Source organism: Hyla sarda, chromosome 6, assembly GCF_029499605.1.
Source record: "Hyla sarda isolate aHylSar1 chromosome 6, aHylSar1.hap1, whole genome shotgun sequence".
Classification (NCBI taxonomy): domain Eukaryota; kingdom Metazoa; phylum Chordata; class Amphibia; order Anura; family Hylidae; genus Hyla; species Hyla sarda.
In genome coordinates, this window is record NC_079194.1 from 273,313,310 (window position 1) to 273,337,728 (window position 24,419).

Sequence of the window (24,419 nt, forward strand, 5' to 3'; positions counted from 1 at the left end):
GTCCAACCATCCGGCGTCACAATTGAGACACTGAATAATTGTGAACTGTCTTATTCAAATGAATGTGATCAGTTTGAGCATCAGTTTCCCTCCTGTGCACGCCGGACGGAAACTATGGCAGATGCCATACAGATGTGAACCCAGCCTTAGACAGGTCTTTTGACAGTTCCTTTCTACTCACAGCTAAGGCTATGTTTTTGGATTTTGGAAAATAGTAGTAAAATTAAGGCGGTCCTGCAAAGTCATGTGTGGATACTTCATGTGGTTTCACTGAGCATGCTAAATACTGAGCCATTGAGGATCAGAAAGGAACTGAACTGCAATAAATGCCACATGTGAACACAGACTAATAGACTAATTGGGGGGAATTTATCATAGTTTTTTTTTTTTTTTTGTATGTGTCAAAAAGTCATTTTTGCGTAATTAATTTAAAAATCATTCAAAAGTACAACATGAATCTAGTGTCACATGGTTAGCTTTTTGCAGGGGTCAGTTATTTATTAACTGTAACATTTTAAAATTGTTGCAAAATTTTTGCACAAACACTAACATTTTGGCCAGCGCAGACCACACTTAGGAAGAGCAGCAAATTATCTGCTCTGGAGAGCCAGAAAAGGTGGATACAGTCCTAAGAGACTCTTTCCTAGGACTGTATCCACCTTTTCCAGCCCACTGGAGCACCTGAAAGCTGAAATCATTTATGCAGGCTAAAGTCCGCAAACGCGGAGCCGAGAAGTTCGTGACGAATCGAATTACTGTCAATTTGCTAATCTCTAGATAAGATGTTTGATCGCGGGGGCCCACTGCTGGGACCCCCCGCGATCACCCAGCAGCATCCGGCATTCGTTTAGAAAGCCAGCTGTGGCACCGGATGCTTGTGGCATCACAACTACGGGCGTCACGAGGGAGCATGGCTGTGAAGTCAGCGCTGTATCACTAGTCATCAGGCACGGAGCGAAGTTTGCTCTGTGCACCAGATGTCTTGGGTGCTTCAGCAGAGACCGCAGGGGTCCCAGCGGTGGGACTCCTGCAATCAGACATCTTATCATGTAAAATGTCTAGAGGGAATTACCCTTTATTTATAAGTCACTGATATAGAATGCCCTTGCAATAACCACAATGCAAGACTGTGGTAATTCATGGAAAAATACAAGTGGCTTTTCAAGCACAACGTAATCACACACAAAATAAAATGCACTGTGTAAAACCAGTATTACAGTATTACACTGCTGGAAAAAAAGCCCAGTGGAGGCTTAGGCTGTGCATATGGGAAATTTAAGTTTATATCTATTTTCATTAATAATAAATGTAATAAAATATTTTATTGACATAAGTATTGAGACCTTTTACTCAGTTCTTCGTTGAAGCACTACAGCCTCCAGTCTTTTTGGGGTTTGATGCCTCAATGTTTGCATACCTGAATTTGGGGATTTTTGTCCATTCTGCTATGCAGATCCTTTAAAGGGTAGCTCCCACCATCCTATTTTTTTTTTCTGGTCCTGCCTATTGCCCCTCTATCCCTAACCCCCTCCCTGCTTTTTTTTTTTTTTTACTATATTAAAAATAACTTTTTGTCTGCCTGGTAGTGTGCTCACTACCAGGCAGACTTCCCCAGCAGGCACCACGTCACTGATGCCTGCTGGGGCCGACACTTCCGCCCTTAGTTCATCTACACAGGGTGCCTCCAGCTGTTTCACCACTACAAATCCCAGCTTGCCCTGACATCTATTGGCTGTCAGGGCATGCTGGGAGTTGTAGTAGTGAAACAGCTGGAGGCACCCTGTGTAGATGAACTATAAGTTAGTGCCATGCGGCGCTACCCGGTTCCCTCCGTCACCCCCCCCCTCTTCTGAAACCCGGAACCCCAGTCTCCTACAACCCCCAATATAACCATCAACTCCCCTAAACATCTCTCCTCCATACTTACTGATACTGCAGAGTTCGGCAGCGGGCGTGCAGGGGCAGCAGTGGCGGCGACGACATGTGCGGGAGGAGTGGCCTCCCAGCCAGTGGCCGGGGAGCCAATGCGCTCGCTCCCGCCTGTCTGATTGACAGGCAGGGAGCGAGAGCAGTGTAAATGAATTAGGACCGATTGCCCGGCCGCAATCGGTCCGAATTCAGGGGTGATGTCACGCCGTGCTGCAGCCGGCCACTAGGAGGGAGACCCCCAGTGGCCGGTTTTCAAACGTAAAATTCACCATGAAAATTTAAAAATTGTGTTTCAGACTGCCGACATACCTGCCACCACTCCCCCGGTGCCTCTGGCAACCCGTTTCGCCCTCCGACGAGATCCTCTTCCTGTTTGTCGATGAGTTATACTACAGGCTGAGCGGCAGTGTAACGTTTTCAGCCCGGCACTGGTCTTCTTCCTAGTGCCGGGACCGAAAACATCACGCTGTCGCTTAGCCTGTCATCGGCCAAGGTGGGACATCGATGCGGCCGGTGATTGGCTGAGTGCAGTATGACTCTTCGACCACCGGCAACCAGAAAGAGGATCGCGGCTGAGGCCAGAGTGGGGTACCAGGGGAGTGGCGGCAGGAATGTATGCCTTTATTTTTTTACTGCTGGCAGTCTGAAAACAATTTTTACATCCCGGAGTACTCCTGCCTAAAGGACACATCCATATTTATTTTTGTGTTTTCCTTTTTTCCTCCGCACCTTCTAAAAATCATAACTTTTATATATTTCCATCTACAGGCGTGTTTTTTGCGTGACCAATTGTACTTTGAAATGACACCTCTTATTTCATCATAAACTGTACGGCAAGCACAAAAATGTATTTTGACCACCTGTAACTTTCTCATTTTGGACTTTCTTTTTTCTTTTTTGAAAGTTCATACCGTTTACCTTGTGGAATCATTTATGCTATATTTTTAGAGTTTGAACAGTTACACATGCAGCAATTCCAAATATGTTTATAAATTTTTTTTACACTTTTTGGAGGTAAAAGGGGAAAAGATTGCTAATACTGTATGCATAGGCATAGCACTGATCAGTATTATTGGCAATCTTCTTCTCTGGTCTGCTCAATGTCAGACCAGAGAAGAAGACGTTGTGGGACGAACGGAGGCAGGTGAGGGGACCTCCGTGCGCCATCTTGGCTGATCGGCCACGCCAAGGGCAATCAGATCAGCCATTTATAGCGCTGCATTGCCGCAGATACCGTGATCTGTATTGTTCATGGCATCTGAGGAGTCAATGTCAGACATCAGCGCGATTGCTCCAGGAAAAAACAGGAATAAAACTCAATCCCTCAGATAACCTCCAGTAGACACACAAAAGTCTTGATACCAGAACGCAATCTCCCAGAGTCTGCCATGGAGCACGGAGATCTCTTCTTCTAATCCTCAATTCACCGGAGTCCCCATGAAAAGGTAACAGGGAGGTCTTGTTACAAAAACTCAGAAAACAGATACAAGAAAACACAGTGTGAACAGCTACTTAGCAGAAAGGACATACTAATCCTAAAAACTGACTAATATAACACAGATTAAAATATATTATGAGCATGCTACATAGCCATGGCTAAAACCCAGAACATCTCAAAGATAAATACAAAGTGCATGCTAAGGCAAAAACAGTAGATTTAAACCTCAAACAAAACAAAGAGTGTTTCACCAACAGCTTCATAGCGGCATGTCAATCACCCACCCAGAAGCTAAACTGAGCTGGAGATATCTAGACACACCCGAGTTCTCTTTCGTTCAGAGCATTAACCATTCCTAATCCAGGGAAAATAGAAAACTGCTGTGAACAAGCTAGTGTGTGAATACACACCTAAACAGAAAAATACAAAAATAAACAGACATTACAGTCTAAACTATTAAAATATAATGTTATGTAAACGTATATGTGAAAAAATACCCAAGTCCTGAATTGTGGATTTTTGATCACTTCACATATAAAAAAAAATTTAGAACAAGCGATCAAAAAGTCTCATCAAAACAAAAATGGTACTGATATAAACTACAGATAATGGCGCAAAAAAGAGAAAGGAAGTTGAATTGTTCTTCTTTGTCTGACCACAGTGCTCTTTGCTGACACCTCTGTCTGTGTCAGGAACTGTAATTTACAAATCTGTTTAACTTGTTGGCACCTGTTGATTTGAAAAAATAAATAAAAAATTTCCACCCGAGTCTGGCCAACACTCAGAGAGCCATAGCCCGGGGTCTGCTTTGCTCCGGGAGCGCACTGCCTTTCTCTGCTTATGTCCCACAGTTGAATGACAGCTGGCATGCGCGCAACAGAACTACACGGGGCCTCCACAGGCAGACAAGCCTTGTGTGTCAACTGCGTCCATCAACTGTGTGATGCAGCCAGAGAGAGGCAATGGTGCCGTGAAGCAGAGCGGACCCCGCCCGTACTCCGCCTCTTTGTCTATTGGCCTGACTCCCGGAGGAATTATAAAACTGTCTTTTTTTCTAAATAATTGACCTATAACGGTATGCCTAGAATATGCCTAGAATATGCCTAGAATATGCATGGGCAGCTTCAAAAGCATCTTATTAGTGACAGTTGTGTTTACATATTCCTGTATTCTGCTCCAATCAGCTTTCCCACAACCCTGAACAGTTTCCCAAAAACACCCTAATGCATGATGCTGCCACCTGCACGTTTTACTGTATGATACTGGGTAGGTGATAAGCAGTTTCTGGTTTCCTCCAGACATGATGCTTAGATAGAGGATGGAAAATTGACCTGGTCCTTAAAGGGGTACTCCACTGGCCAGCAGTCGAAACATTTAGTGTGTGCGCTGCGGGGGTCGACCCTGCACCCTCATGATGTCAGGTCATGCCTCCTCAATGCAAGTCTATGGGAGGGGGCATGATGGCTTGGTTCTTAAGGGGTTAAAGAGGTTATCCACCATAAGGTGATTTTAGTATGTACCTGCCAGACAGTAATGCTTAGGAAGGATCAGTGCTTGTCTTGGGGCTACATAGCTAAGTTGTGAGATTACCATAATGATGTGGCGATCTTTCGGTGAACTGTCTATTTTTAATGTTGAGCGTTAATTTCCTCAAATTACAAGTCCCATGATTCCTTGTTTGTAAGTGTGAGGTCACTTTTCTCCCTCCCATACATAAGCCACCCCACACATTGAAACACATCTGTGATCGTTTCCATGCAATAGACCAGTGTTTTCTGACCAGGGCGCCTCCAGCTATTGCTAAACTACAATTCTTGCAAATTATCTGCCTCCCACCCCGCAGTCACTCCACATATTGAAGCAAAGACAGGCTTCTTCTGAACACCAGACTATTGATGTAATGTCTCGGGCCTGACTGCAACCCGGGAAAACATGAGTCATTTTGTATGCTGTTAAAATAAACTTTGGGGCAAAAATCACAAAAGAATTGCGAGACCACCATCACACACAGATACAGACACTATGTTAGGAACTACACTAACTTTACAGCTCCTGTGGCATTGTCAAATAATTTTTTTTTTTCGGAATACCCCTTTTAAGATGCTTTTTTTTTCTTTCTTACAAACTCCAAGTGGTCTTTGTGCATCTCTTACTGAGGGAGGCTCCTTTGTGGTCACTCTGTCATAAAGCCCAGATTGCGGAGTACTGTAGGCAGGGTTATTTGTTTCCAAATCATGTCTAATTAACTGAACTTACCACTGGTGATCCCCGATCAAGGTCTAGAAACATCCCCAGAGATAAACTTCAAGTGTCATATCAAAGGGTCTAAATACACTGCTCATAAAAATGAAGGATATGGAGTCACACTCAAAATCAAAGTGGAAAACCACACTACAGGCTGATCCAACTTTGATATAATGTCCTTAAAACAAGTAAAAATGAGGCTCAGTATTGTGTGTGGCCTCCACGTGCCCGTATGACCTCCCTACAACGCCTGGGTATGCTCCTGATGAGGTGGCGAATGGTCTCCTGAGGGATGTTCTCCCAGACCTGGATTAAAGGATCCGCCAACTCCTGGACAGTCTGCGGTGCAACGTAGCATTGGTGGATGGAGCAAGACATGATGTCCCAGATGTGCTCAATTGGATTCAGGTCTGGGGAACGGGCAAGCCAGTCCATAGCATCAATGCCTTCCTCTTGCAGGAGCTGCTGAAACACTCCAGCCACATGAGGTCTAGCATTGTCTTGCATTAGGAGGAACTCAGGGCCAACCGCACCAGCATATGGTCTCACAAAGGGTCGGAGGATCTCATCTCGGTACCTAATGGCAGTCAGGCTACCTCTGGCAAGCACATGGAGGCCTCCCCAAAGAAATGGCACCCCACACCATTACTAACCCTCTGCCACCATTACTGACCGGTCATGCTGGAGGATGTTGCAGGCAGCAGAACGTTCTCCACGGCATCTCCAGACTCTGTCACATCTGTCACATGTGCTCAGTGTGAACCTGCTTTAATCTGTGAATAGCACAGGGCACCAGTGGCGAATTTGCCAATCTTGGTGTTCTCTGTCAAATGCTAAACATCCTGCACGGTGTTGGGCTGTAAGCGCAACCCCCACCTGTGGACGTTGGGCCCTCATACCACCCTCATGGAGTCTGTTTCTGACCGTTTTAGTGGACACATGCACATTTGTGGCCTGCTGGAGGTCATTTTGCAGGGCTCTGGCAGTGTGCCTCCTTGCACAAAGGCAGAGGTAGCGGTTTGCTGCTGGGATGTTGCCCTCCTATGGCCTCCTCCACGTCTCCTGATATTCTGGCCTGTATCCTGGTAGCACCTCCATGCTCTGTACACTACACTGACAGACACAGCAAACCCTCTTGCCACAGCTCGCATTGATGTGCCATCCTGGACGAGCTGCACTACCTGAGCCACTTGTGTGGGTTGTAGACTCGCTCTCATGCTACCACTAGAGTGAAAGCACCACCAGCATTCAAAAGTGACCAAAACATCAGCCAGGAAGCATAGGAACTGAGAAGTGGTCTGTGGTCACCCCCTGCAGAACCACTCCTTTATAGGGGGTGTCTTGCTTATTGCCTATGATTTCCACCTGTTGTCTGTTCCATTTGCACAACAACATGTGAAATTGATTGTCAATCAGTGTTGCTTCCTGAGTGGACAGTGGGATTTCATAGAAGTGTGATTGACTTGGAGTTACATTGTCTTGTTTTAAGTGTTCCCGTTATTTTTTTGAGCCGTGTATTTATGTCCATGTAAAATTTTAGTTTTTTCCAGGTTTAATAAATGTTCACATTCATTGCATGTGGTGGGAAAAGTATACACATTTTTGTCTATTTTAAAAAAAGGCCTCAACAAAACAAAATGTGAAAAAAGTGAAAACTTTTCAAATGCATTGTATATGTATCCAACTTGACCATACACTCCCTGACAGCCCACTTAATTTCTCCTATGTCATATTCCTTCTCTTTTTTGTATGTATGTGCACGTATGCTCTTTACACTTCATGGTGGACATGAATCATTATTTGTGTATGGTAGAAGCAGTTTACCCCTTTTGCCGAATTCTAAATTATGCGCAGAAGTGCTAAATTTATCAATCAAGCGCAATGAGTTTCATAAATTGCGGGCAAATATAGTAATCTCCTCAATAAACTCTTAGGAAAATAGAATCGATGATTTAGAGCATCTTGCTACGTTAAGTCCAAGATGGCTTATATTTGCGTTCAAGAAAATTTTTGGGTGTAAATGAAAAGTGCGCAGTTAATAAATACTATAATAATAATGTTACGCCGAGCGCTCCAGGTCCCTGCTCCTCCCCGGAGCGCTTGCGGTGTTCCTCTCTCTGCAGCGCCCCGGTCAGACCCGCTGACCGGGAGCACTGCACTGACATTGCCGGCGGGGATGTGATTCGCATAGCGGGACGCGCCCGCTCGCGAATCGCATCCCAAGTCACTCACCTGTCCCGGTCCCCGGCTGTCACGTCCTGGCACACGCGTCTCCGCTCCTTAGGGCGTGCGCGCGCCAGCTCTCTAAGATTTAAAGGGCCAGTGCACCAATGATTGGTGCCTGGCCCAATCAGTCTGATTAGCTCCCACCTGTGCACCTGTCCATATAACCTCACTTCCCCTTCCCTTCCTTGCCGGATCTTGTTGCCTTTGTGCCAGAGAAAGCGTTTACAGTGTTTGCCTTAGCAGTGTTCCTGACCTCTTGCTATCTCCATTGACTACGAACCTTGCCGCCTGCCCCGACCTTCTGCTACGTCTGACCTTGCCTCTGTCTAGTTCTTCTGTCCCACGCCTTCTCAGCAGTCAGCGAGGTTGAGCCGTTGCCGGTGGATACGACCTGGTTGCTACCGCCGCAGCAAGACCATCCCGCTTTGCGGCGGGCTCTGGTAAATACCAGTAGCAACCTAGAACTGGTCCACCGACACGGTCCACGCCAATCCCTCGCTGACACAGAGGATCCACATCCAGCCTGCCGAATCCTAACCGTAAGTACTATAGAGGTCACTCCAAGGTACCCCGTATCGCGACATCAGGAGGAAATCAGAATGTTCACAAAAAAAGACGCCAAAAAACTGCTTGCACAAAATTTTGCGCAAGAATTTACACACAAAAATGGTGTAAATTCTTTGATACATGTCCCGCCATGTGTTTGGAAAAAGTGGGGCCCAGTGCTAATAAATGTTAAGACAGTTATCGCAAATTTGTAGGTAATATGTTAGTATAAGTATGTTAAGTTATCTCTGCTTTATTCGTTATAGGAAGCTTCTGGATTTTTTACATGTTTGACCAAAAGGAAGGAAAATGTGCAACACACCTTTACTTATTTGCATATGGCACTATGACTTTTGAATGGATTATTTTATGGCTGGCATGTATGTGTTATTGTTTTTCCAAACTTGAAAGGTTAGTGCTATAATATTTTGATGGTTCAATGCATAAATGCCTGTTAACCAAAAGAATATGCATAAATAAAAATATTTATATGTATACAGTAACCCCCCGACCTACGATGGCCCCGACATACGATAATTTCAACATGCGATGACCTCTCAGAGGCCATCGCATGTTGAAGGCAGCATCAACATATGATGCTTTTGTATGTCGGGGGCCATCGCATAAACGGCTATCCGGCAGCGCTGACTGCTTCAGCTGCCGCCGGATAGCCGTTTACGGTGCCCCGTGTGGTCTGCTGACGATCACTTACCTGTCCTCGGGGCTCCTCTTCGGGATCCCCTGCATCGTCGGCGCTCTCCATCGTCATCATCACGTCGCTGCGCACGCCGTCCCGTCATCCAATAGGAGCGGCGTGCGTAGCAACGTGATGGCGGCGACGAAGAGCTAGGATGCCGAGGAAGCAGAGGCCTTGCCGGAGGGTAGGGGACACCCCGGGGACGCGGCGACAGCGATGGAGGGCGACATCCAGGGCAGCGGTGACGAGCGGTGACGGTCCGGAGTGGCGGGGACAGGTGAGTACAACTTCCTCTACCAGTGGTCTTCAACCTGCGGACCTCCAGATATTGCAAAACTACAACTCCCAGCATGCCCGGACAGCCGTTGGCTGTCCGGGCATGCTGGGTGTTATAGTTTTGCAACATCTGGAGGTCCGCAGGTTGTAGACCACTGTCCTATACTTTACATTGCACGGATCCTTCAACATACGATGGTTTCAACAAACGATGGTCCATTTGGAACGGATTACCATCGTATGTTGAGGGACCACTGTATTGTGTTTATGGGTTGAAGAGAAGTCATCTCATAGCGTATTCCATTCCAGTGTTTTATGTAAGAACAGGAAGGGAATTCGACTTTAGTCTACTAAGACTTGCTTGCTGAGCTGGATTAAAAAAGGAACTTAGCACTGAAGTGAATAGCCTGGTGAAAGCTCTTGCGGTGTGCCCTTCCTGACATTTCACCGGAGCATGGACTTTGTAAAGGGTGACAAGGCATCTGACAGTCACATACTATGTTCATGCATATATAACCTCTTATCATGACGTCACTTCCAGTGCGCCGGACTCCACCAATTCACTTCCGCCACACATGGTACTGGCATGATGCAATTGTGAAGCATCTAATTAATATTTTTTTTTCTACCTGGCAACCTATCATTGATTTTTTCACAATAGATGGTGATAATATATTCTATATGCATAACATATTTTATGTTGTATGTGTATATATATATACATATACAAATATGGGGGGAGATTTATCAGGGGATTTAGAAAGTTTTTTTTTTTTTTTTTTTTTGCTTAAAATATAAATTTTTGTGTGTGTATTGTTGGTGTGTATAAAATACCAATCAGCCCTACCATAGCAATTTTTTTTTTCCTTCTGCAGTGGTCGGGAATTTATGAAGTGCGAATGTCAGACCTGGCTTACAAACTTGCCTTTTGACAACATTTTTAAATTGTAAAGCGCCGCTCCCCCAAGCCACCCTCCCGCATCTACCACCCGCATGCTAACTATTGCAGGACTACAACTCTCAGCATGCCTTAACAGTGAGGAAATGCTGGAAGTTGTAATTGCATCAGCTAGCAGGCGGGTGGTAGATGCCAATTGGCTAACAGAAATATTAAACTGCAGCACTGTAATTTCATATTTCTTGGGCAGCGCCATAATTAGACTGGACCGACCATCCAATCACGGCTCCGCGCGGGCTCCCCGGCCACCCACCCACATCTACCACCTGCCCACTAGCTGTTACAATTACAACTCTCAGCGTCTGTTAAGTGCACCGCTCATGGCCGGAAGCTACTGTAAACCACGCCCCCTGATGACGCAGTCAGGGGGAAATGGCCCACAAATGGGTCTGCGTTACTATGGGCGCTAGCCCCGTCAATGCCCATGATGTAAGTCATCAGTAGAGGGAGGAGCCGCGCTGTTACACAACCTAATAAGGCAAATAAATGAATGGGCTAAAAGAACGGGCTGGAAAGGTCCAAGAACAAGAGAATAGAAGGACTGCTCTAAAGCATAATAAACATTATCAGGGGAAGATTAACAATGAATAAACAACAAATACATTTGAATGGATTAATTCTAACATCTGAGAGACATACAGATAGCAGCGTGTGATAATATATCAACTAATACCAAAAGGGCACTACTACTATATAGGTGAGTATAATCACTAGAAATAAGTAAAAATACAGTATTTACCCTATAAATTGCGCTAAAGGTGTTAATTAAGTAACAGAAAGATAACTGGCAACAGCTAGCACAGAAATAAACCGCATATTTTTTTTCAAAACTGCGACTTTAGAGCAGAAAAGTCACAGAGAAGAGGAGGTTGGTATTCTAAAGTGATTTATTGTTTTTTGCTTATGTGATCCAAATTTATCAATCCCCTGAGAGAGTATGATAGTATGATAAATATGCACACATAAGCAAAACTAAAGAAATGCCTTCAGAACTCGCTTACCAAAGCAACAATGATAAATGCCCCCCATGGTGTTCAATATGCATATTGTAAAGGTAATATTCTATCAACAAGAAATAATCATCTAATAGAAAAATCATATATTCCATATTCAAATTGTACTTGCCATATTCAAATATCTTTTTATTCCTTGCATTATAAGTTTGTGGAATGGGGCATATATGTATTATTTCTTACCATTTTTTTAGGTTATTATGGGAAAACTTTAAAGGGGTACTCCACTGGCCAGCGTTCGGAAGTAAATGTTCCGAACACTGTTTTTGTGCTGCAGTGGTCAGCCATATCCTCGTGACGTAATGGCCCCTCAATTTAAGTCAATGGGTTGGCGCGTGATGGCTGTTACGCCCCCTTCTAAAGACTTACATTGAGGGGACATGACCATGACGTCACGAGGGGCGTCAAAAACAGCATTTGGAACATTTACTACCGAACGCTGGCCAGTGGATTAACCCTATAAGCTGGTTTTGGGACAGGTGTATCTTGTTATATGCTTCCCATAAGGCATATTATGTTCCAGTTGTAATATATATATATATCACTATAACATGGATGGGCTTCCATATTATGTACAATTTTGCCTCTGTGTGACTTCTATGCCATAAAATATCTAAAAAATATTCATGTAGAGGATCATTATCACCATGATAATCTTAATCGGCTGTTCTTTGATTGTTAGAAGCAATGAGGATCCTGCTCTTCAGAGGGCCATGACCTTCCCCCTTGGATCCCCATCTCCAACTACACCATCAGCAACTTCGCAACATTACTATTGGACTCTCAACCGCAAGGTAAGTATTCTTAATAAGTGTTTAAATATATTTAGATTGTCCATTATTTCTTATGTGTCCAGTGTTCAATATATGTCCCCATTCTATACTGCTATTGCCTTGGTACTGTTTTCCTATCATCAATAACATAGCTACTATTCAGAAATAGATAATATTCCTTACTGTTGACCCTGTATAATAGCATTTTTGCACTTATGTTATGTCCATTGCTGTCAGATCTATTGTCCATGGGGGACATTCATCAAAGGATTTATGCTTTTTTTTTTGCTTATATTTGTCTCCCAAAATGTCGCACAAGACATTTTTCATTTATAAAAAAGACATAGACAGCGCACCGTAGTGTGTTACCATTTTCAACAGGAATAGATGTAGTAAAAGTGATGCTTACCACATCAAGTTACACTCCACCAAGTGTAACTATGGAAAAGAGCAAAGGTTTTAGGTGTCTGCAGCCACTCCACATCCAACTTTAATGTAAAAGCAAAGGTTTCCTCCAACGTATCGACGGGATTCAGAGGCGCTGGACACACAAACTGAAGGGATCTCAAGTTTATTTACCCATGATGCAACGCGTTTCACAGTAAGACTGCTTCATCAGGCATACACAGGTAATTTTGCATTTATGGGAGACATTTTAACATTGGGAGACATTTGACATTTTCTTCCTCATCACCTTCTAAATATCATAACACTTTCAATTTTGCACCTAAAATTCCATATTATGGCTTATTTTTTTGCGCCACCAATTCTACTTTGCAGTGACATTAGACATTTTACCAAAAAATCCTCGGCGAAACTGAAAAAACTTCATTGTGTAACTTTTGGGGGCTTCCGTTTCTACGCAGTTCATTTTTCAGTAAAAATGACACCTTATCTTTATTTTGTAGGTCCATACGATTAAAATGATACCCTAGTTATGTAGGTTTGATTTTGTCATACTTCTGAAAACAATCATAACTACATGCAGGAAAATTTATACGTTTAAAATTGTCATATTCAGACCCCATAACTTTTTTTTTTTTCCATGTGCAGGGCGGTATGAGGGCTCATTTTTTGCGACGTGATCTGAAGTTTTTAGCGGTACAATTTTTGTTTTGATCTGACTTTTTGATATGGTATAAAAAGTGACCAAAATACTCTATTTTGGACTTTGGAATTTTTTTGCGCGTAAGCCATTGGCCGTGCGGTTTAATTAACAATATATTTTTATGGTTCAGACATTTACGCACGCAACAATACCACATATGTTTATTTTTATTTACACACTTTTTTTTAAATGGGAAAAGGGGGGTGATTCTGATTTTTATTAGGGAAGGGGTTAAATCCCATTTATTAACTTTTTTTTTATGCAGTGTTATAGCCCCCTCTAAGGGTTTTAACACTGCATATACTAATTGCAGGCACTGTTCAATGCATTGCCATAGGAATGCATTGATCAATGCTTTCTGCGCTTGATTGCTCAAGCCTGGATTTCAGGCTTGGAGCAATCAAATGCCGATCGGACAGCGGGGAAGTAGGAAAGACACTTCCAGCTGTGCTTTCAGCTGTTCGGGATGCAGCAATTTCACTGCGGCGGTCCAGAACAGCTCTCCCGTTTTAGACGCCGCAGTTAACTTTGATTGTGGCATCTAAAGGGTTAATACCGGGCATCAGCCCGATCGGTGATGTCCGGTATTAGCCACGGGTCCTGGTTGCTGGTAGCAAGCGGGACCCCGCAGATATGACGCGCTCAGCTTCACAGATGTAAATATATGTCCGAAGTCGTTAAGGGGTTAAAGTACGGGTTTGGACTTTACTAATTCATTGCCCAGAATTGACAGTGAGCCATCTCCAAATCCTGACAGTAAAAATTTATTTACAGAGCAATATTTTAGAAAATATAAGTGAGAGCCATCAAACACCTGGGTACCAGCTTAACAAAAGAGAGATTCATGATTCATGATTTGGAGGCTTACTCTAAGCCCTGGCTTAAAGGGGTACTCCGCCCCTAGACATCTTATCCCCTATCCAAAGGATAGGGGATAAGATGTCAGATCGCCACGGTCCCACTGCTGGGTAGCCTGGGGATCCCCGCTGCGGCACCGCGCTATCATTACAGCACAGAGCAAGTTCGCTCTGTGCGTAATGACGGGCGATACAGGGGATGGAGCAGCGTGACGTCATGGCTCCGCCCCTCATGACATCATGGCCCGTTCCCCTAATGCAAGTCTATGGCAGGGGGCATGACGACCGCCACGCCCCCTCCCATAGACTTGTATTGAAAGGGGCGGGCCGTGATGTCACGAGGGGCGGATCCGTGACGTAACGATGCTCCGGCCCCTGTATTGCCCGTCATTATGTGCAGAGCGAACTCCCCGGCAGCGGGACCGCGGCGATCTGACAAATTATCCCCTATCCTTTGGATAGGGGATAAGATGTATATGGGCAGAGTACCCCTTTAAGAATGCACTTCATCTATAAAAAGTTGAAAGTACATATATATATATATATATATATATATATATATATATATATATATATATGCGTATATTTTGTGTGCAATAAAAAATGCCATACATATGAAGTTCATTGATTTTTGATTATCTGCACCAAATTTATTAAGCCCCTGGGATAGTTTGGTAAATATGCAACACATAAGCAAAGCTAAAGCAAAAAAAAATAAAAAATGTATACACATCATGCTTACCAAAGCAAACATTGATAAATGTCCCCTCATATTTTATATTACCAGCGATATCAATTATCTATCACTCCAGGAATGCAGAAAATGAGAATCACGCCTTCAATCCTGGGGGGGGGGGGGGGGTGTATCAACTATTTAACCGATATATCCATCTAGCCTCCTCTTTTAAAAAGTAATTTATCAATATCACCTTTCCTTGGGCCCAATTTCAGTTGACATACTGCCCAAATTTTATGGCATCCAATTTGTTACTAGTGTTGCTCGCGAATATTCGCAATTCGAATATTATTCGCGAATATCGCATATTCGCGAATTCGCGAATTTCGCGAATATAGCGCTATATATTCGTAATTACGAATATTCGTTTTTTTTTTTTTTTTTCTTCACAGCACACATCACAGTGATCATCCCTCTCTGCTTCCAGCTTGTGTGGTGTAAAGAAGGCTGTAATACTACTGTGTGAGACTGGCGTGCGGAAATTCGCATATGCGTAAAATTAGCATATGCTAATTTTCGCATATGCGAATGTTCGCGTATGTTAATTTTGTATATGCTAATATTCACATGTGTTAATTTTCGCATACGCGAAATTTCGCATATGCGAAAATAAAACGAGAATATAACGAATATGCGAATATTCGCGAATATATGACGAATATTCGTCCATTTATTCGCGAATATTCGCGAATTCGAATATGGCCTATGCCGCTCAACACTATTTGTTACCATATGTCAATCTCACATGTCATGCTATCAGTGTGTCCAACCCCATTCTAATAGTGCTTAGGGGCTTCCCAATTCTTCTGCAGAGTTTCTGAGTTTTGGCATGGACACTGTGCAATGTAAATCATTGTGTACCTGCAATCATAATTAGGATTTGCAAACATTTTTGTTGTGGGCATATATTCCAAAGCAGAACAATGTCCACATAAATGTAATTCATTGGGGGGACTAGGGAGCCAAGTCTCTCTTGTTATTTCCTCCTCCCTCTGACAACTACGGACTAAAATGTCCAGTAGATTGGGCCCCCTTGTGTATGTGAGAATGAACTGAAGTAATGTGATCACAAACTGATTATGCCTTCTAAATACGTGCGGTGAGAAGTGTGTGTGTGAAATCTTGCTATAGAGACTCTCCACGTCTAATCTTATAAGCTGTGTATTGTCAGTGTGCTTTAAGTGTGAGGGAAGGGAAGATACAAACAGTACCAGTATTTTATCCTCATATGTACAGTGGTCCCTCAACATACGATGGTAATTCGTTCCAAATGAACCATCGTTTGTTGGAACCATCGTACGTTGAGGGATCCGTGCAATGAAAAGAATAGGAAGTTATACTCACCTGTCCCCGCCGCTCCGGACCGTCACCGCTGCCCTGGATGTTGCCCTCCATCGATGTCGCCGTGTCCCCGGGGTGTCCCCGCCGCTCCAGACCGTCTCTGCTGGCCGGGATCATCGCTCTTCATCGGCTTCATCACGTCGCTGCCCACGCCGCTCCTATTGGATGACGGGACGGCGTGCGCGGCTTCGTGATGACGGAGAGTGACGGCGATGCAGGGGATCCCGAAGAGGACGGTCCGGAAGGTCGGGGACAGGTGAGTGATCATGACCGGACCACACGGGGCACCTTAAACGGCTATCTGGTGGCAGCTGATGTAGTCGGCGCTGCCAGATAGCCGGCCCCGAAATACAAAAGCATCGTATGTTGATGCTGCCTTCAACATGCGATGGCCTCTGAGAGGCCATCGTATGTTGAAATCATTGTATGTCGGGGCCATCGTAGGTCAGGGGGTCACTGTACTTGCTCTCTGTGTAGGATTATTGTTACAGACACAAAAGAAGATGGCAAATAGCACCACTTAGTGGTGTGAAAGACCATTCATACATTCTATAGGGACCTAAATAATTATCTGGAGATTTTAGTGTGAAATTAATAAAGGCTATTTTTAGGGGGAAATCCCTAAGGGGTTGAAAAAGTTCAAAAATTTTCCACCTTTTAAAAAAGTTTTTTGTTTTGAGAAGGAAAGGGGGAGTATACATGTAATATCTACCCTCAAATCTTCCTCAGGCTGGATTTCAGGGAAACTGACATCTTATCCCCTATGGAGAGGGGATAAGATGTCTAGAGGCGGAGTACCCCTTTAAGCCTTCCAGTACTCATCAGCTGCTGTATGCTCCAAACAAAATTGTGTAGTTATTTCCAGTCTGACCACAGTGCTCTCTGCTGACACCTCTGTCCATGTCAGGAACTGTCAGGAGCAGGAGAGTTTGCAACAGGGATGTGCCCCTATTCTGGACAGTTCCCGACAGAGACAGAGGTGTCAGCAGGGAACACTGTGGTCAGACTAAAAAGAACTACACAAATTCCTCTGGAGCATACAGCAGCTAAGTATTGAAAGGCTAAAGATTTTTAAATAGAAGTTATTTACAAATCTGTATAAGGGTATGTTCACACCGGGTAATTTGTGAACATACCCTAACTTTCTGGCACCAGTTCAATTGAAAACACTTGTTTTCCACCAGAGTACCCCTTCAAGGGTAGGGTCACACATGCCGTATTTTGCTCCGAATTTGCTGCTACATATTTTCCTACCTATTAGGGGTCACAAGTGCCATATTTTTCTGTGTGTTTGCTGCTACTTATTTTTCTACCCTTTGAAGTCAATGGGTAGCAAAATCAGCTGCAGAAAATACGTAGCAGCATACGGCACATGTGCCCCTACCCTAAAGGAGTAAAACAGTAATTTGATATTGAGTGAGGGGATACAAGAGCAGTGTTCCTTTTTATTGTCTCTGGAAAAATCCTGAGGAGATACCCATGTTATTGTGTGCACTTCCAGTTGATCCCACCTTGATTCTGTTCCCCACTCATCCCCATAACTAGATCAGGTCACATCTCTCCTTTATCTCAAGTTATTTTTCCTAACTTGACATATATTTCGGTAACAATTCTGTACCATCCTAACTTTACTTATGGTGTTAATATTATTTTATTAAAGGAATACTGTAGTGTAAAATAACTAAAAATAAGTTATAGATCACAGAGGGGTACCCCTTTAACCATACACGATGATGGGCTGACCATGTGGACCCTGGAAAAGTGTAAGCGGATTTCACATGAAAGTATAGTACTTTTGAAACACTGATGGCGCTTCATTACTTTTACTGATCAGGCACACTTTTACTAATCAGGCATATGATGATATATTATGCATAAAGGCCATTACCATAAAAACATCAATAAACACACACAGTACTGTAAACATGTTGTAAACTGGATTTTTGCTATTCTCTGTTAAGATACTACATGTTCATGACTGTTTTTTTTCTTGTTCTGTGATAAATAGTTTAATGTTTTGTTAAATATATTTTCTTCATTTGCAGAAACAAGTGAACATGGAAATTTAAAGCATAACATTTTCAAATCAAGTGGTATAGAAATGTGAATTATGTGTTTGCAAAACCATTGAAGCATTGGAAACTTGGTATTATTTGTATGTGTAGTAATTCATCGCAACAGAACTCAATAAAAACAACAGTTCCTTTTATAAAAATTATTCCCATATCAAATGGAATTGTGCACTTTTCTGTTTTAGTAACTAGATGCTAAGAGAAAGGATTACTATCTGAAATTTGTCAGCCAATGGATGCTTTGTGCCATGTTTGGATGTTGATTTTAATAATTAATAAAAGTTGCTTTATGATTGCCCACCTCATTCTATATCAAAATAATGCGGTGGGTTTACTTCCAGCTTGTCTATCCACATAGCAGTTTTTATGTGAGGGACAAGTGAGCGGACGAACCTTTTTATTTTGAGTTTGGTTTCATCCGTTTAATTTGCTGTCTACTTAGTGATATACCTAACTTAAACGCAGACCATACGACACATATGTCACCTGTACTTGAAGCCTCTTTTGCTTCCTGACACATCATAGATCTTCATGCAGGGATGAGCAAATCAAATCTGACAAATTCGATTTCGTTACGAATTTCAGGAAAAATTCAATTAGCAACGAATGCAAATATTGGCACAATTCGATTGCGTAAATTGCTTCATTAAACTCTATTTAGTGCGGTCCAGGCTACAGGGCATCTAAAATAGCGGATCTACATGTGAGGACATGGGGCAAGGATTCCTGGGAAGGCGGGAACAAGGGTGAGTGGGATAACCCTGAATTACAAGCAGCATGAAGCCTATCAGCAGCCAGTCACCCCTGTCACAGCCCTATATAATCGGCAGCCATATTGCGGCCAGTCACTTTAGCCTTTCAATGCAGAGAGATAGATAGGGATAGACAGCGCTGTGTGTTGGCCAGAAAAGCTTTTTTCCAGCAGTGATTCACCTCCTAGTCACATCAGCGTTCTGTTGCACAGAAGGACAGAGAGCAGTGTGTGTTGCACAGAAAAGCAGAGATTCAGCTCAAGCACAAATCCAGCCTAGAAGAACTGATAAGGAAGGGAGTGAGATTGAGAGAGAAAGTGCAATTTTAGGTGTAGTACACATTGGGGTTTATTTACTAACGTGATCCTGACTCTTTTTTTGTCGGGTTTTGTGCCCAAATTGTGTTGCACGTCCCTTGCGACACAATTTGCGACCAAAAAAACCAAAACCCTCCATTTTACAAGAAAAACCCGGGAAGGGGGCGTGGCCACATGGTAAAGTGGGCATGATCCCAACAAAAGGGGCGTGGTCCAGACAGTTTTGAAAAATCCCAACATATTTACTAAGGTTTCCACAGAAAAAGTGTTGTATTTGAGCTAAGAAAAACCCGACAGATCAGAACAGTTGTAAAAAAAAAGCAAAATGTAGGGAAACCTTAGTAAATACCTTGGGAAAATACCAGTGGGAAATCAAAACCCACAAAGAAACCTACACTCCACTCTTAGTAAATAAACCCCATTGACTGTGTGCTGCAGCACCGGTGTGTACTGCTGGTGTTGTAGACAAATATTTTTTTAAGCGTACTGGAGCGCATTGTCCCCCCTCATAAATACATATTACATACGTACATCTATGTGGTGTACTATTTTGTTCCTGTTAAAGTCTCAATGGCCTAGATACTGTGAAAGGCAAGGCTAAAGTATACACCGGCTGGGGTTGTACAAAAATACTTTTTTAAGCGTAGAGAAGCGTATCGCACTCCCCTCATATACATACTAAGTAGGTCAGGCAGAAAAGTGCCAGGACATACACAGAGGAGTGGGAGATGCCTAAGTTCATCAAGAAGAGGTCGCAGAAGACTTGGGATGAGTGACAGCAGGAGTTGCAGCGAGAGGCCTGAGCTCCCGGTATCAGCTAGCGGTCGTGTCTCGACCAGCAACCCATCTATCGTCATCGATTGGTTAAGACGGTCATCCACTTCATCACTTGTGACATATGACACCCCCAGTCAACAGTTGGTGCGTTCCTCAGACACAACCCCCAGTTGGCATGGTCCGGGAGCAGTCCCTGTCCTCCCATCGCCTCTGTCTTATGCTGTTCTCTCCCCCACAGAGGTATCTTATGCTGTGGGTTCAGCTCCACTATTAAGTGAGGACAATCTAGAGGACAGTCTGCAGCTACTTCCCAGTCAAGAAGTGGCAGAGACATCCGACGCCTCCATCCGCTAGACAGGCATGTAGTGATGAGGAGAGTGGCGTGGGAGGTGGTGTTACGAGCATTCAGGCTCCTAAAGCAAACACTGTTGAGGAACCTGAGAGGACATCAGTGACCTTTAAAGAGGCGCCCAGGTATACAGATGAAGATATCACAACCGAAGCAAGGATGTGAAATAAGATGTCTTGTTTATTGGACAAATAAAACAAGTAAAACAATGACACGTTTCAGGGTATAGCAACCCCTACTTCAGATTGGTAAAGTGCACACAATAGATACAACATGTGTGTTTTTTATACGCTTGTCGATAGAGATACAAGATGGTGGCAAGGTCAGGGGTTAAAGTTATATTACAGTATAAAATAGAGAATATAAGTAATTTAACATACATAATGACTTGAGTAAACATGATTGCAATGTCAGATAAACATAAAAATTAAAAAGATAGAATCTATATAGTTACATAGTTACATAGTTAGTACAGTTGAAAAAAGACATGCGTCCATCAAGTTCAACCAGAGAATTGAAGGGTAGGGGTGTGGTGCGATATTGGGGAAGGGATGGGATTTTATATTTCTTCATAAGCATTAACCCCTTAAGGACCCGGGCTTTTTCCGTTTTTTCATTTTCAATTTTTCCTCCTTAACTTAAAAAAATCATAACTCTTTAAAATTTTCACCTAAAATTCTATATGATGGCTTATTTTTTGCATCACTAATTCTCCTTTGTAATGACATTAGTCATTTTACCCAAAAATCTACGGTGAAACGGGAAAAAAATCAATGTGCGACAAAATTAATGAAAAAACACTATTTTGTAAGTTTTGGGGGCTTCCGTTTTTACGCAGTACATTTTTCGGCAAAAATGACACCTCATCTTTATTCTGTAGGTCCATACGGTTAAAATGATTTTGTATCACTTCAGAAAAAAATCATGAATACATGCAGGAAAATGTATACGTTTAAAATTGTCATATTCTGACCCCTATAACTTTTTTATTTTTCTGTTTTTAGCGGTACCATTTTTGTTCTGATCAGACTTTTTGATCACTTTTTATTCACTTTTTTGTGGTATAAAAAGTGATAAAAAAGGCGCTATTTTGGACTTTGGAATTTTTTTGCGTGTACGCCATTGAACGTGCGGTTTAAAAAGCGGTATATTTTTATAATTCGGACATTTCTGCACGCGGCGATACCACATATGTTTATTTTTATTTACACTGTGTTTTTTTTATTCTTGGAAATGCCGGGTGATTCAAACTTTTATTAGGGGAAGGGATAATTGAAAGGGTTAATGATTTTTTTACACTTTTCTTATGCATTATTATAGCTCCTATAGGGGGCTATAACATTGCATGTACTGATCTTTTACACTGATTGATCCATCTCCAAAGGAATGGATCAATCAGTGTTTTCGGCGATTGATTGCTCAAGCCTGGATCTCAGGCTTGAAGCATTAAATCGGCAATCGGACTGCAGGAAGGAAGGTAAGAGACCTACAGCTGTTCGGGATGCCGCGATTATACCGCGACGAACCCGAACAGCTCCCTGAGCTAACCGGCAACTTTCACTTTCGTTTTTAGCAGCGCGGCTCAGCTTTGTGCACGCGGCTAAAGGGTTAATAGCGCGCGGCACCGTGATCAGTGCCTTGCGCTATTAGAGGCGGGTCCCGGCTTCATTATGACGCCGGGCCCGCCGCGATATCATGCGGGGTCACCGTTTGACCCCACGTTATATCGCAGGACCGGGACCCAGGACGTACCCATATGTCCTGGGTCCTTAAGAGGTTAATGTTATTTTGTTCCAGGAATGAATTTAACCCTGTTTTTAAAGTTGTTCATTTTTCCTGCTGTAACCAGTTCCTGAGGTAGACTGTTCCATAAGTTCACAGTTCTTATGTTGGATCCCATCCGGTGCATACTGAAACAGAGGCTTGGAGCGCTACAGCGGGAACGATGTAAGACTCCGTGCGCTCCACAGTATGAAAACAGAGATATGTGCTTAAATAGTCTTATGTAGCAAGGTAAGTATGAGGGTAATGCACCTTTCTATGATATCTTCAGGTGAATATAGTGACCCTAGTTAGCTGCAGATCACTCCGGATCTAGTATTTGCAATACTGGCAGTGCTACTACGTGATGAAGTGTTCAAACATGTATAGACTTGCGTAGAAGAAAGCACGGAGCACTGACCGTTATCTTGCAGAAGGTGTCCTTTATTGGAATTCACGACATATCCATGTGTACAGGTGGGGAGAGCGGACGCCAAGTGGAGATGAGCGGGCAACGGACCGTATCACGCGTTAGCGCTTCTTCATGCCCTATGACATCACGTCCGTGAGGTGTGCTTTTAAAACCCTCCGACCTGGTGGTCATGGCAACCAACCACGCCGGATAAGAAAAACAAGTGAAGAAAGTGCAGGTGAGTAAAGGGTGAAGGAAAGATTGGGATAGGAGTAGAAAGGGAGGGGGATGGGGAGGAAGGAGGGGGGGAGGGGGGGGAGAAAGGGAGGAAAAGAAGAAATGAAGAGCAGGGGAAAGATAAGAAGAGCAGAAAAGGATGTTAAAAGCAACCGCACCGCAGCGAGTCTAAAGTCAACAGACATACGTAAAAACATTATTAAAAACATTATTTCTTATCCGGCAGATACACAGAACACGGACCTCTCCATGGGGAGAGCGGACGCAGGATATTTTTTTCACGTCATGCGAGTCTATTGATGAACTCCAGGTGCTCAGCACCAAAGCACTGGAGTTCAAAATCCAAGTCCTTGCTGAGAAAGAGGTGCGGCTATTTTGGACGATGAATTCGTTAACAGCATATTGCAACAATAACCGCACACCTAGAGGACTACGTATGTACAAGAACCCGTCTCAATTTTTAGACAATTCAGTGTTTCTGAAAAAATGGGAGGACCTACATGTTCAACACTCCCTTAACTTACAAAAACTTATATTGGAGAAAAATCAGTCTGAATATACCATCATAACCACTGAATTATGTAAGGCTAAGTGTGAACTCCGCACAAGATTATCAGAACAAGCCTTTAACACATTCACCCAGACTTTAGAGAAAAAAATGTCATTGATACAACACACTATTAGGGAAGTCAAAAGAGACAAGTTCCTAAGGGATAAAAAAAAAAAGACTTTGAGTCCAATCAAGTTTTCTCCTGGAATAAAAACCGTTCTCAATACAAAACCAAGGGAAATAAGCCACAATACAGAAAAGGTCTGGGACCCCGTAAGCAGAAAGGCAAACATGTCACAGACTTCCTCACTACTGATTCGGACTCCACACAATCGGAAGAAAACCGCAGAACCGACCAAGCACCATCAACATCGGCAAGAAACGCATCCATCCCTTTAGGAAAAGAATGCGCCGAGGAGGACGCAGACGGTGCAAGCAATGCAACAGTGAGGAAACGCAAATCGGTGACTTCCCACGAGAGAACCTAGTAATCAACCTCACAGAAAAAAATTTTTTTGTCTCAGGACTGTATTAATGCTTTGAACAAAGGACTTAATTATGGACTTAGCGAACCATTTGACTACACTACATTTGAAGAGGACTTGATTCGGGCAACACATAAAATTAATCTTAAAAAATATTTTTCTACTCTCCAAAATAAAAAAGATATAACTGCAAAACAAAAAGAAGGAGAAAAAAGATGTACCATTAGCCCCCTAGGTTTCCTGCCAACCCTTAATATGTCAGAACAAGACATTGATACAGTACGCCAGCTATGTGAACTGGCAGGGGATAACATGGAACCTCAAACAGGGAGCATTGAAACAGTATTTCAGGGGGGCAAACCCCTCCAAATGTAATCCCCCTCTCTAGGACGTTGAAGCATTGATCTACACGAAAACCATACCGAATATCTCCCCTCAAGAGGAAAGAGCCTTGCGACAACTGGCTGGAGACAGAGATATAGTTGTATCAAAAGCAGACAAAGGAGGATCCATAACAATCTGGAACCTCACAGATTATGAAAATGAAGCTAGTAAACTATTGGAA

At 43.2% G+C, this 24,419-nt stretch overlaps 1 protein-coding gene across 1 annotated transcript in view; it reads left to right on the forward strand.

Moving 5' to 3' along the window:
• LOC130277759 (transmembrane protein 272-like) overlaps positions 1–18,500 on the forward strand; it is a 75,282-nt gene extending 56,782 nt beyond the window's left edge. The window contains exons 6-8 of the mRNA XM_056528507.1: positions 8,650–8,794; positions 12,010–12,121; positions 18,188–18,500. Of these exons, the coding sequence (XP_056384482.1) occupies positions 8,650–8,794; positions 12,010–12,121; positions 18,188–18,211 (281 nt within the window). The 3' untranslated portion in view covers positions 18,212–18,500. The remainder of the gene's footprint in view (positions 1–8,649; positions 8,795–12,009; positions 12,122–18,187) is intronic.
• The last annotated feature ends 5,919 nt before the right edge of the window (positions 18,501–24,419 follow it).